The sequence below is a fragment of the Protopterus annectens genome, chromosome 11.part0 (genome assembly GCF_019279795.1).
Source record: "Protopterus annectens isolate FY-2018-M chromosome 11.part0, PAN1.0, whole genome shotgun sequence".
NCBI lineage: Eukaryota > Metazoa > Chordata > Ceratodontiformes > Protopteridae > Protopterus > Protopterus annectens.
In genome coordinates this window covers 292,915,062-292,929,976 of record NC_056745.1, presented here as the reverse complement: position 1 = coordinate 292,929,976, position 14,915 = coordinate 292,915,062, and the positions used below count along the sequence as shown (strand labels likewise).

The window sequence follows — 14,915 nt, the reverse complement described above, 5'->3', positions numbered from 1 at the left end:
GTATACAGTCTTCAGAACACATAACAACAGATGTATAGCACTCACCAATACTGTTTAGATAGTATGCATGTCTATGAAATGGTATGGGCAAGTGAAACATTTTTTTCTACGCACTTGTAGGTCTGCTTGAATGCAATCAAGCACTGTGCTAGTACTACATCTGGACATCTCAGACAGGTGGAAGCCATGCAGAATAGAGCACTCAGTTCAGCATCCTTGCCCCTGACCACAAGAACAACCTCTACCAGGAGTTTCACTTCTACTTCCATGGCCCTGGCTAGAAGTTGGGGTGCTACCTGAATGTGAGTGATGTCTGCTGTATGAACCCTCCTCTTGGCTATGTCCATGACCATGATCTCATGGCCTACCATGTCTGAGAGAGGACACCACAATCACTGACAGAGCAGTAGATGTAGTGTGACTATGCGAGCAAGATCTTGCATGGGCATGTCTGCTAACATCAATAATTGTAGCGGCTATCCAGCCACGTGGATGCCCACTCTCACCAAAACACAGTCCACCACAAACACTTCCTGATACAGTGTGTCATTCATCCTGTCCAAGGGGTTGCCCACACCATTCAAGGAGTCACTTGCATCAAAATTAGCCACATTATCTCTTTTGAGGCCCTGGTGGAACATGCCTGTGCCTCTACTATGGCCCTGCACATACAACTGGTTGCAGCTGATGACACATCAACATCAGGAGGACAGAAGACAACAGGCCTCATCTAAGCACCCCTAGCAACTGTTCTGTGTGGCATCATGCCCTCACAATGGCTACCAGGATAAGCAACCACCTCTGCAACCAGAATAACCACACTACCTTAGTCCTCTTCACCCTGTCCTATGTGAGAGGTCTGTGTGCCAAGGGTAAGTGTAGGAATACTGACTGTGTCTAAAATGTGAGCCGGGGATGTGGGAGCCTCAATCTTAGTATCAAAGTGATCCTCTGCAACCCCAGACTGTGCCTCTTCTTTGCTACCATCATCATCTGAGGCTACTGATACTCCAACATCAGGTGGTAGGAGCTCCACAGTGTCACCCTCAGGAATACCTGTTATAACAGGCAATACACCCAACAAACAGAATAAGAGACAATAAAATTTATCACATTTTTATTATATAAAAGGTATGTTAAACTTTAACAGATATTAAAGCAACATAAACTTTACTCTCATATAAACATTAATCTATGTTATATGCTGTAATAACAATGACCAAATGTGTGCTTACCATGTGCAGGTGGATATCAGCCTACAATCCAGAAGTGCTTGTATTTGAAGAATGGAAAGGAAAGGAAACAATCTACTTCACAAGTGCAGATTAAAAATTGTCTCCTAAAAAAATGTAGTGAACAGTTGGATTCTCCCCACCCCAAAACACCTTCCACTATTTTCTATGACTGTAGTCTGACTCACAGTTATCATTGTCTCTCTGTCTCTCTGTCTCTCTCTCTCTCTCTCTCTCTACATATATATATATAGCAGACAACTAAGATATACACATATAAATATATAACAATGACATTTGCATTTTGCATATCTGAAAGGTGTCCACATCTGCACCAACATCAAGGCTTCTGTGGGAACCCTCTGCAGAGCTAGCTGGATCTCTGACAGGGACAACAACTCCTCTCTTTCAGTTAGTAGTGGTTTGGTAGTAGGACCAACCTCCATAGTCACCTGTTCCTGGGCAATTGAAGCCATCCTATGGTGGGTAAAGGTTATCATATCGCTTGCCTGGTGTCATATCTGGGAGTAAGTTCTCCTATGCCCTACAATACCATTAATGTTATCGACCACTTGCTGTCATATCTTTTCTCAGGTAGATTGGTCACCTCTACCTTTCCCTAACAGAAAATTTCCATGGCAATGTAAGGCCTGGATAATTACCTCATATTTGTATATGTTTCTTCTTGGGTGCCATATCCCTGGATGAGATGAAAGAGAAAACAGACACACATAATTACATGTGTAATACAGAGGCAGAATGGCTGTTAACTCAATTGTGTGTGACTGCATGCATCCAACATACACCCAACAATTTAAAAGTTAATGATCCCTATGACTACACACGTTAGGACAGTACCCCCCCAAACTTTTCTAAAACAATTATCAACAATGATCTATAACAGATACGAGTATTATAAGTGTCATCTCCACAGTTGTGCAGGACAATCAGGTAGAAATCCACAAACAGAACACATTCTTCTTTTTCTGCTAACATGGGTAAAAATGTTAGACCATCCTACAAAGTTATAATCTGTTCATCTGACATAACTATGCAAACATCAAATTAAATACAAACAAAGAAATAGGTAATGTAGCATTCTGTAGCATACTTTTCCTAATGCTGACATGGCTATGCCAAAAGAAAGTGATAAAGAAAAAAAACAAGATAAAAAATACTTTTCAGTGGTCAGTGCTATCCACCTATTAATGTTAAACTAAAAACATATCAGAAGAAATAAAAATATGCCTTGACAATACAGCAGTATAGGGGAAATAGATAATTCTCCAAAGGTTGTGTTGTTTAGGAGTATTGAACTCCCTGGATCTAAATAATTTCCCCAGTACAATACAAGGGCATTAGCTACACAATTACCTTTATATACTGCACAGTCAGCATTGTGAGTATGCAAATCAGATGTTAAATCATACCATTCTCAAATACCAGAATCTACACTAAGTAAAGGGAATGTAGACATGGTGTAAGGACCTACACAATTAATGCTCACACACTAACAATACAAGGAGAAGCACTGAGAAGTGCTCCCTGCTGATGGCTTTTAGGTGTCTGTGATTAATCTGACTGCAGGAACAATCAGCTTTCACAGTCTTCCCTTTTTAAAGTACACATATCTATGGTGTGTCAGGGATAAGATAATTATCAAAAAGTCTGAAAGTCCATTGACTGATTTAGGAGAGTAGCATTCCTAACATTCAAATGTTGGCTTTAATGACTACAGTTACTGACCCTTAGTAAGAATGATGTTCAAATTCAGGGAGTATTTTAAGCCTTAATAAAGGTAACATATACAATGAAACAGAGACAGAAGTACTATTAAGAAAGCATAGATAAGGGAATGAGGATCTACAAAGAAAGAAAGAAATTCACCTGCAGTGTTTGCAGACTTTGTTTAATATTGTGTGAGTACATGCCTGTCTTGTTTGTAATATTCCAATTTCCAGACATTTACTATCAAATGCGAAAGGACAACTTTCTCAACCTGTTTCTTTTGCACTTTAAATGTGACTTGTTACAATGTCACAATCAGTACAACAAACACTTTTTCTCCTAGCTAATTAATATATATGTTTATCTGTGGCAACTATGGGAAATACTCTTAAAATTATTGTTCTCACTACCCTTGTTTGAATGTTCAAATCAGTACAGGTTTCTGTTACAAAATAACCAAGTTGCTTAAGCATGTGAAATGTACATTTAAAGTCTTTGATCAAAAATGTTCCCCTTTTATCGCTCGAGCACTATTTTGTCATTGAGCTCCGTTAACTGGCAGTGGTCAACAGCAGTAAATGGCATTTCACTGCCCAAGGTAAAAACTGCCAAATTTTATTTGGACTGCCATTAATAGCTCAATTAAAACTGGAATTACTGCACTTTTCTCAGCAGTCCGAACAGTTCTGTGTGAAAAAAATACAAGTTGCCACACTCCTATCTCTGTGGCATAATGTGTAAAGGTATTAAGCATAGAAAAGCAGTACTGGTGGTGCAAGGTTTGAAACCTATTTCCAGATCCTTTTAATGAGGGAGGTCATAATAAATCTTGACACTCAATTTGCGTATGAATGTGCTAATGTGGGAAACTCAAGTAAGGTTAGTATTGACAGATAAGTCATCTGGAATTATGTCAGTGTTAATTGTGTGTATGCTGCATGAACAATGAAAGGATTTCTGTTGTTCTCTGTGCCTTTCTCCATTCCCATGGTATTCACTAAAGTCCTGATATTGTGACACATACATGATAGTAGTGATGTGGTAAGGAGATGTGAGAAGGCTGAATATATCAGTGTAATGCAGTGCTAGTTGTGCTCATTCCTAGATATACATTGTGATTCATTTCATGTGTATTCAAGTTGTTATTCACAAAATAATTGTTTGCATGTTTCTCATGAACATTGCCTTCTGCATTTGTGTGCCACTTGACAGCATGAAATTAACTTTCATGGCTTAAGGAAAAAAGTGAAAAATGTAGTTTAGTCTACCTTATGTAGCTCAAACCAGCCTGGTGACATTGCATGGCCATCAGCACATTGTATGGTAATCAGTGAAGACAATTTGGCTTTCAGTTAACTTTCTGTGTGGCAGAAGGTATAAGCGTAGTGAGCTTATAGTAAAAAGGACAACTAGTGCAGGGTTGAATCCAACTAATTGATAATTTTATAGAGGGTGGTCTGAATGCATATTTAATCACATTTTGTGATACAATTGTATTGCTGTTTTAAAAAGCAATTCTTGTCACTATTGCTAACAACATGTGAGCTTTTGCCTGTCCACTTCCAAATTAGCTGTCATTAATTATAAGTCTGATAATGTGTTCCACAAAGTACATTGTCAAATTTCTGATGTTGAAATGACAACTGAGAAGGATGAATGTATCACATGAATGTATTTCTTGCTCTGATCGTTGCTACATCTACCCATTGATTGCATTTAATTTACTATCAGCTTTTTTCTGTAGCATATATTTTTCTTATGCTCCTTCCATTTGCTCTCCAATCAGCAGCATGAAAAAAAATTATTAACTGCCTAAGAAAGAAAATAAAAACTTTAGATTAGGATGCCTTAATTACAGGAAATATGCCTGACATTGTTGTGCAACTGTCTGTGCCATGAATAGTATTTACTGCAGAAAATGCACCTGACAGATGTGCAATTCTGTGGCACAAAGTGTAACTGAAGTGAATTGAGAGAAGAAGGCATATAAAGCATTGTTGAAATACTGTTTAGAGATCACATAGTTATTTAAAATATGCAATAATTTATATATTTTTTATTTTTATTCATTTTAATTTGCATTAGTTCTCCACTTGGCAGCGTGCAAACATGGTTCACTACCTAAGGAAAAAAGTGAAAAAAATTACTTTAGGCTGCCTTATGTAGAGCAAATATGCCTGGCAACTGTGAACTTTCCTCAGCACTTTGGACAGTACTTACTGAAGAAATTCCACCTGTCTCATTCCTATTTTGTATTACAATGTGCAAGTGCAGTGAATTTAGATAATAAACACAGCTGATTAAGGGTTTGAATTCAGCTAAAATACTTTTACAATGGATGTTAAAATCCCATGTATCACAACATTTTGATTAGGACTATAACAATAAAGAAAATTATATTATTAAATATGTTTCTTGCAAGCAATGTATAGTAATTCTTGCAAAAATAAACTTCTCTATTTAGTACAGTCACATCTTGTGAAGTATATGTGTATGTATATATGTAACATACCCCATCCTGTGTTACTCAGCTCATTTAACTGCATCCATCTGAAATATATTTATAAACATAAATACTTTCTTTTACATAGGAATGCATTCCCAGGACTAATTAAAAACACTTAGACATTCCTGTTTGAGGTGTATGTATCTCCATTCATTCCCAAATTAGTATAGTTCTAATTTATATGCTTGAAAGATAGTTCTGTTGTGGTATTGTCACTCAAGAAGCTAAGTTGCAATTTTTATATGCTTTATCCCATGAGTTCTATTCCCAACTGGTACAGCAGGTTCAACAATATGTTAACATTGTATAAGCCCTAGACATCAGAGTAAGTCACAATTAATCTTCTTTCCCTTTCCAATCTGCAAAGAGTAAAAGCTATGCCATTAAGCAATCTACTAATGACCATTGGAACCTGTGTTAATAGGTTGAACATTACACATGGCAAACTCAGTGCCATGTTTTACATGTTTTACTGCAATGTGATGTTGGTAGTGCCTATGTGTCTGCCAAGAAGTCCATCTGCTTTTAATCGCACAAATGCAGTTGTTAAGGCTGTGTGTCTTTGTGCACAACCAATTACCTGTGAGATCTGAACTGGGAGGCAGTTCAGACATATTTTGCTAACCTGACTTTTGCAGACATGGCTGTCAAAGGAGAGAATGATGCTAAATTTAGGGCACAAATGTGGGGTGTTGAGAAGTCCAAGATATTTGTGGCACTTCTCCTGAAGGGCTACAGCTGTAAGCTGTTGAAGGGTGATTTTACATGGTCTCTGTATAAGACTGAGGCTTGGAATAGGTTAGCTAAGGCTGTCTTCAATCAAACAGGTATTCAGCACACTGAAGATCAATGCTGTCATCACTACAGTGACCTTAAGAAGTGCAAGCAGAACCACCTAAGCTAGTGGTAGGCTGAATTTAGGACTGTGAACACCTCCCAGTTGTTAAGTATACTGACCCAAAACATGTCTATGATATGGCATTAATAATCAAGTCAGGCAATGCAGGTACTCATTATGCTTATATATATATATATATATATATATACTGTACTGTACAGCTGGTGGAGGAATTAATGGACTGCACCTTTGTTGCTGTTTCTTGAATGATGTTTCTTGCAAGCAATGTATAGTAATTCTTGCAAAAGTAAACTTCTCTATTTAGTACAGTCACATCTTGTGAAGTATGTGTGTATGTATGTATGTAACATACCCCATCCTGTGTTACTCAGCTCATTTAACTGCATCCATCTGAAATATATTTATAAACATAAATACTTTCTTTTACATAGGAATGCATTCCCAGGACTAATTAAAAACACTTAGACATTCCTGTTTGAGGTGTATGTATCTCCATTCATTCCCAAATTAGGATAATTCTAATTTTTATGCTTGAAAGATAGTTCTGCTGTGGTATTGTCACTCAAGAAGCTAAGTTGCAATTTTTGTATGCTTTATCCCATGAGTTCTATTCCCAACTGGTACAGCAGGTTCAACAATATGTTAACATTGTATAAGCCCTAGACATCAGAGTAAGTCACAATTAATCTTCTTTCCCTTTCCAATCTGCAAAGGGTAAAAGCTATGCCATTAAGCATTCTACTAATGACCATTGGAACCTGTGTTAATAGGTTGAACATTACACATGGCAAACTCAGTGCCATGTTTTACATGTTTTACTGCAATGTGATGTTAGTAGTGCCTATGTGTCTGCCAAGAGGACCTTCTGCTTTCAATTGCACAAAAGCAGTTGTTAAGGCTGTGTGTCTTTGAGCACAACCAATTACCTGTGAGATCTGAACTGACTTCCAGTGGCATTGGTAGATTCTGTTTTAAGCTATTTAAGAAGCATCCTGGAATGTTGTCAGGACCCATAGAGGCAGTGTTTTTGGTTTAGAGAGCTCAGTACGAACCTGTTCCCTCATAATGACTAGTTGGGGGATGGTTGTGGGTATGTCTTTGGGTTTGGTAGCAGGTGATGGGGGGGGGGGGTTTGAACTGAACTTGTCGGCCAGCAGGTTTGTTATAGTTTCAGGATGGGTGTAAGTGTTGCCATTCATGATTAACTCGGCACATTGCTGAGCGTTTCCTCTGAGGTTATGAATATAATTTAAAAAAGCATTATGTTATCTTTCACCTGGGAGGCTGTCTTTGCCTCATAGTTTGCTTTGACAGATCTGGCCAGCTCTCTAATTTGTTGTTTAAACTGTTGAGTATCTTTTTGTCAGTTCCTTCTTGGCTTTTGAGAGGATTTATTTCCTTTTGTTGAATAGCCTGTTTATGCAAGGGGTCCACAAGAGTGGTTTATTTTTGCCAGTAATCATAGGTTTAACTCAAGCAGGTACTGCCTCCTCTATGCAACTATGAATGTGGTTGTACAGTGCTTTTGTGTAAAGCTCAAAGTAGGCCTCAGTGTCATCTGGAGTTGGAGGAGCTTGGAAGTTTAATAAGATGTCATTTAGTTTGAGGTAATTGGTCTTAGCAAAGTTCTTAACAGGTTAGTTTTAATACTAAAGGAGATCATTTTGTGACCAGATCTTACTAGGGAGGAGTTAATGCATGGGAGGGAGCAGCATCCCTTCATGTTTGTGAGTATTAGGTCTAAGATATTTGCACCTCTGGTCAGGAAGCTAATTAGTTGCTCCAGGGTGTTTGCATTGATGAAGTCCAAAAACCTCTGAGCAAGTGAATTATGGGTTGTATAAGTCTCCCAGTTTATGGAGAGTTAGTTGAAGTCATCCATAAGTATGGTGTAAGGTTGAATGTTAAGAAAGTACAGTGGTTTTAGGTAGGAGGTGTTTACTGTTGTTATATTAGGGTTATCTGTAATTCCATGTGAGCATACCCAGTATAATGATGTCTGAAATGTTTGCAAATCAGCAATGAAAAACATGAACTCATGACGTGTCATCCAGTCTCTGTTATCATTTGTAACTTATGTGTGCTGTGTGTTGTTATTTTGCCATTCAGCATTTACATGACTATACAACACTTACTTGTTTATTACATGTTCGTAGGTGATAAACCCTTTCCTATGGGTGTTAGTGTCATTTCTTTTCAAAAGCATGTCGATTTCTGATGTACCTGACATTACAGCTGTAAAGTCCATTTGCTCTTGTCTTTACATACTGAGGTGGAAAATATAGCAGTGATGTCAGCCTGCAGACTTAAATTCCATGTATATACATCTCATATGCAATAACTGCAGACTATACATTCATCCCATAATGGATCTTCTGTCCTTGCTAACTGCTATCTCAGCTCAGCATTGAATTAACATGTATATCAGTGTCACTCTCCTTTGTTATACGGACGCTTTATATCCTTTCTTAGCATGTCCATTTTCATTTATGTGCATAACTGTGGTGCTGTCATTGACATTAATTATCATTACATCAATACTGCAGGATTTATATCAGAAATGTTTCTTAGACACTTCAGAACATTTGCCTGTGCTATATGATTGCACTTGACACATTTCCCCTTCCACATTAATTAATTATGCATTATAAAGCAGCTATTATTTGTGTACATTCTTTACCATTTCACTTCTCCTTCTACAGTGTGTGTGCTCATATCTGAACTTTGCCTGTATGTAAGCTATTTTGTTTACATTCTGTATTCATGCTTGACAGCAGATCTCCATAGCTGTGAACACTATTAATGGTCAAGAAAAAGGTGCTTGCAAATGTGTAGGTGTGATGAGCAGCATGCATATTTAATTAGCTCTGCTGCTCATCAAGCTAACATGCTTACATCATGGAGGCTTACGATTGTTAATGAATCCCATGGAATATGATACATTTTTATTCAGCTGCAAGGCAGACAGTATCAAATCCACCCATCTCCCCAAGCTCTCCAAGTGAAAAGTCAAAAAGGAAATCAAGACCCATGATGAGGAATTTGGGTTTCTGAAATGCAGGAGCTAATCAGATCATGCCTCTGCACCCTGAACCTCCTGCCTCACATTTTACTTAAAAAAATGGGGACTCCTTTTTCTATTGGAACCCCAGTCAGGTGGCCAGATGCACATTTCCTCCCTCCTTCCCCAGCTCTCCAATAACAGAGCAAAAAAAAAAAAAAAAACACAAAAAAGGTTCATTCATTACACTGGACTGGACCCCAGCTATGTAGCCAGATACACACCTCCTCTCTTCTGCTACAGCAATAAAAAAAAAAAAAAAAAAAAAAAAAACAGTCAACAATCAAGTACCTGGAGTTCCTGAAATGCAGCAGCCAAACAGGTCCCATCTCTGCACCCTGACCCTACTTCCTCACATTTTACTTAAAAAAAGCACAATGAAATAAATCTTTTTTATTCTAAATTGTAGAAAACCTCTTGCTACAAAATGTACAAGCAGTTGCTATAGTTTATAACCCACATAGACTACTAAAGTGCTCATATTTTACTTTAAAATATATATTTTTTATTTTTAATGTATAGCTAATTGCTTAATACAATATAGCAAACAGTTGCTACTGTTGGACAACAATTTTACTAAAAAAAAGTTTTTACTTTTAAACTGTAGCATTTGCTAAATTTTAGACCACACACAGAGCAGTACAGCATTCATGTTTCACTACAAATGCAATACTGGCTTTTAAAAGTGGGCATGTATTTAAGAGTAATTGGGATTGGCTGATCCCACTCCACCCCAACAATTTGCAGTCAGGCAATTGCCCCTCTCAACCCCTCCCTAGCTATGCTACTGGTACAAAACAGTTAAAATTTGAGTATTCCTTATATGATTACCTACAACATCACTGAGCAAGGGTCAGTGAGCATTTAGGCATGACTTTTACAAACAATAATATGTGTATGTATTCTGAAATAAAAATTGAATAAATATGGTAAGAAATGTCAGATGAACAGTTACAGTAGACCATGGACCACACAGTATATCCCAATAACTGCATGCATCAATTATACTCTATATTTTTTTTTACAAGAAAGGCTACACTAACCTGAATGTTGTGGTCCATAGTTCTGAATTGTACACCACCTCTTAACCTGTGCAGCCATACATGGGTCTGACATCAACTGGTAACCATTAATTATATTTGGACTGGAAATGGAATCTGCAGTGACAGCATGGGTCATTTCACCACCACAGTGGCGCTTAATCATGTTGTGCAGAATGCAACATGTAGTAAGCATCTGAAAGAGCAACCTAAGAATTATCCAGGCACCTAAAATAACTCTTCAAGAGTCCAAAGACCATCTCTATGACAGTAGATGTCTGGGACAGGGTTGTGTTGAAGTTCTGTGCTGCAGCTGTTCTTGGATTTCTCACTGATGTCATGAGCAATGGCTCTAGTGGATATCCACCATCATCTAAAATTAACAAAAAGAGAGAGAGAGAAAAGGGGGAAGACAAAACGAAGAAAAGGTTATTTAGTACTCAGCAATACATTTTGCCATAAATAACTACTGAAATAAAATAAAAATACACAAAAATATTTTCCACTTACTAAGATAACCACTGGGCATTCTACCATTCAGGAAGAGGTGGTAAACTGAGCACATATGTCAGATATGGACATTGTGTGTTCTGGCAGGATACTGGGCAGAGGCATGGTGGTGCACCCCTATGTACCATACACTACCTGACAAATGATGGAATGGTAGCCCTTCCTGTTACAGTGCCACTCACACCATGGACCAGATGGGGTGCTAATTGTGACATGAGTGCAATCTATTGCTCTGAGTATCTCAGGGAAATGTGTCAACCCATAATAGGCACACATAGTCCTGGCTCACTCCTGAAGTGAGACCAGGAAATAAATGTACTGGTTTGCATGTGGCAAGAGTACATCCAGGAAATACCATAGCATTCTTGAGGCAGAAGCTGGTGAGATACTGAACATGTCCCCAGTCTCTGAAAGATCCCAGGCTAAGTATAGTGATGGGTATACATACCTTTGTATTCCCAGGGACTGGAAGGCCACACATCCCCCTCAGTACCCCTTTGTGGCCACACATACTCACTAAGTCCCTCGCAATATACCTGTCTACTCTGAACCTATCAAGTATATCCTGATTGTCAAAATGATGGTGAGTTATTCCCTGCCTCTTATCTACACCTTCCTGAATGGCAAGTGCCATTAGGTACAAATGGTTTTGGCTCGGCCAAGACAAGCAACTAGCACTGGGAAATAGCAAGGTTAGGACCAAGTGACAGCACCATCATGGATTACAGAGTAAATAGAATTGTGCGTCTCCTTCTTTTATAATGAATCTGTGAATGGTGCGGAAAACAATGACTATGTGTCAGATGTAGACACGAGAAGGCTTCATTAGCATTCACAGTGAGTGTTGACTCTTTTCTGATTTGCATCTCATTATGACTCCCTTGGCTTGTGCTTATTCATGGCCATTGCACATTGGCACAAGAGGCCTCTATGAATCATGGCTTTGTTGTGCTTATTTGTTGACAGCACTGATAGTCTTTACACATTCACATAACAACTATGGATATCACCAAACGTTTCACTGCATCAGGTACAAGTAGACTGTCAGATATGAATAGGGCATTCAGATTTTTGTTGAGGATGATTTAATATCAGCAGGCATGAGTTAGCACCCAAAAAAGGTGGTATTGCCATTAAAGGAATGAAGCTATCCATATATGATATATACTGCAGCAGCATTTCAAGAGGTAATGGTATGTTTTATAGATGAATGTAAATATAAAAGATGAGCTTTTATGAAATATTGATGAAATATGTGTAAGCAAATAAGTTTTACACTGATCAGCAACATAGTTTAATGAGGAACTGTGTTACCAGAACCAGAATGACTTCTGCTGTGGGTTTCAGTAATAGGTGATTTTATTTTATTTTATTTTATTTTACATTTGTTGATCGGGAAAGTTCAACTGGATATATGTCCATTTTCAGCGGCGGCCCGGGGAGAAAAGCTCCAAATACAGTAATGAAATTTGGAAAACATAGTTAAAAAGGATTTTTGACTATTAAGACTCAACTTAAACTTTAAACATAATTAATATACATATTTTTTACAAGTACAGTCATAGAGAATAACATAACACAGAGAGTTATTACATAGCTAAACAAAAAATGTGATGGGAAAAAGGAGTACAGCAGAGCAAGAGCTTTAAACTTGAATCTCACAAGAAATCCAGCAGGATGCTTGCAATGCATAGACAGGCTGAAGAAATTAGGAAATAACTTTCTAAAGGACAGTTTATCATGCAATTGTAAATGATCACCAATAAGTTCTTGTACATTCCTATTTCCTCATTTATTTATTCTTTTTTGTTACTTACATTGGAGATAGCACTTCAGGTAACACATTTTGTTACCATATTATCATATATCTATGGGAAAGAACAGGAAATAAAAGCCCAGGAAAAGACAGTAAGGTTGAACACTGTACAAGTTTGGTGGCCTAGTTTCTTTGCAAAGAAAGTTGTAATGCTTTCTGCAACCAACGTTTTTAGACTCGTACACAGCCCTAGTAACAATATAGCAATAACCCACGCCCTAGTAACAATATAGCAATAACCCACGCCCTAGTAACAATACTGGATAGTTCCCTCTCAGCAGGGCTGGCGCTTGAAATTCTAGATTTTAGTAATTGTTTTACAGGAGTTCTTGTAGGAAATCAAATTTTCACTCAATTTGCTGAGCTGTGTTGAAACTAGTTATTATATTCCATGATGCCATTGATTAGTTTCTATTATTTTGTTAGAATCATTGAATTCCTTTTAGTCTCATTAAGCCACGGCTGAGTCAGGTAAAGTTCTATATTTTATGTGCCTTTAAAATGTATATTTGACATTAAAAGGCATTGGTATAAGCATGCATACTAAGTGTCAATATTTTCTGACTCTTTTAAGCAGTCACGTTACGGTTTTGCATTTGGTAGCAGATTATCATATAATGAACTCTCATTTCTTTAATTTTTTTCTGACACAGTCAGCTAAAAAAATGACATTAACATTTGTGAATCATTTATACATATATTTCATATAGATTTTGGTTTAACTCCACTGGAACGCGATTTACTTATTTGTACTCCATCATAAATTTTTTTTCCCTTTCTTTCTATAAGACTCGTGAAGAATGGCAGAAAGTCTTCCTGATTGCATCAATGGTACATTACAGTGGCGTCATCTTTTATGGAATTTTTGCTTCTGGTGAACAGCAGGACTGGGCAAATCCCACACTACAAAGTGAAGATAAATGTGTCATTTTAGACCACGATGAACTGGCAGAGGAGACTGAACTGCACAATGAAACCTTTGTAAATCCTTCAAAGAAGTCATCCTATGGAGCTACCAGTGAGAGCAGCAATGCCAGGAAAAAGGGCTGGAGAAAATCGAAAGCAGTAACCCAGGATTTACAGGAAGACCAGGTCGCATATCAGTATGAAAATGGAAACTTTCAAGAGATGTCATAATATTATATGCAGGTTTAGCATTTACATGTCTGGGTCAAACCACAGTAAAATGCTTGATAAAAAAAAATCAACAAAGCAGCTGGTTGTATTTTCATTTACATTAATAAGTGTAAATAATTTCACAGGTAATAATCTGAGGCATTTTGCTTAGAAGGGGTCTATATTAAAAGCGCGAACGTTTACTTACCCGAATACCTAAATGCCGACACATATTCTGCGAACCTCAAATACACTGAATGCCCTAAACAGCAAAATTCAAAAACTTGAAATGTCATAGTTGTCCCATCCCACTACCTGCTACATGCTACCTACACAAACAAACTAAATAAACCACATACATACACTAACCAAAACCCTACTTCTAACCCTAAACTAAACCCTATTTCTAACCCTACACTAAATCTTGCATATACCACCATGTATGCACTTAACTTAACCCGCACCCTAACCCTAAGGTCCATAACTATTGCACACTTACCTCAAAAAGCTATACCCAAACAGACTGAATAATCCACACACATACACTTAATAAAACCTTACTTATAACCCTACACTAAATCTAACATACATTACCATCTATGCACTTACCTTAACCTGCACCCTAACCCTAAGGTCCGTAACTATCGCACACTTACCTTACAGAGCTATACCACAGAAGGGCCAACCATGACAATTCGACGTTTCCAATTTCGCACTTCAGGACAATCGATGTTCTCGCAGTTCGATGAAGACGTGTTGGCGTTTAGGTATTCGGGTAAGTAAACATTCGTTATTTTAATATAGACCTGCTTAGAAGTTTACAGTCTTAACAGCAGTAAATTGACACATCTTTGGGAAGTAAAGCAGCATTTTATGGCACAGTACTATCAATGTGATAAAAATGTTCCCTTAAAAACACTCAGTTTGGTTACTATCAATTGAGTCTATATCCTTATTTAATTTGTGTTCCAGTGAATTACTTTATATTTTCTGCACAGAATTTTATATGTATTAGTTTATTATAAACAAATCTAGTCTTTATTCATT

At 37.5% G+C, this 14,915-nt stretch overlaps 1 protein-coding gene across 1 annotated transcript in view; it reads left to right on the top strand.

Moving 5' to 3' along the window:
- SLC17A8 (solute carrier family 17 member 8) overlaps positions 1–14,116 on the top strand; it is a 530,762-nt gene extending 516,646 nt beyond the window's left edge. The window contains exon 12 of the mRNA XM_044087789.1: positions 13,542–14,116. Within this exon, the coding sequence (XP_043943724.1) occupies positions 13,542–13,889 (348 nt within the window). The 3' untranslated portion in view covers positions 13,890–14,116. The remainder of the gene's footprint in view (positions 1–13,541) is intronic.
- Positions 14,117–14,915: the final 799 nt, after the last annotated feature.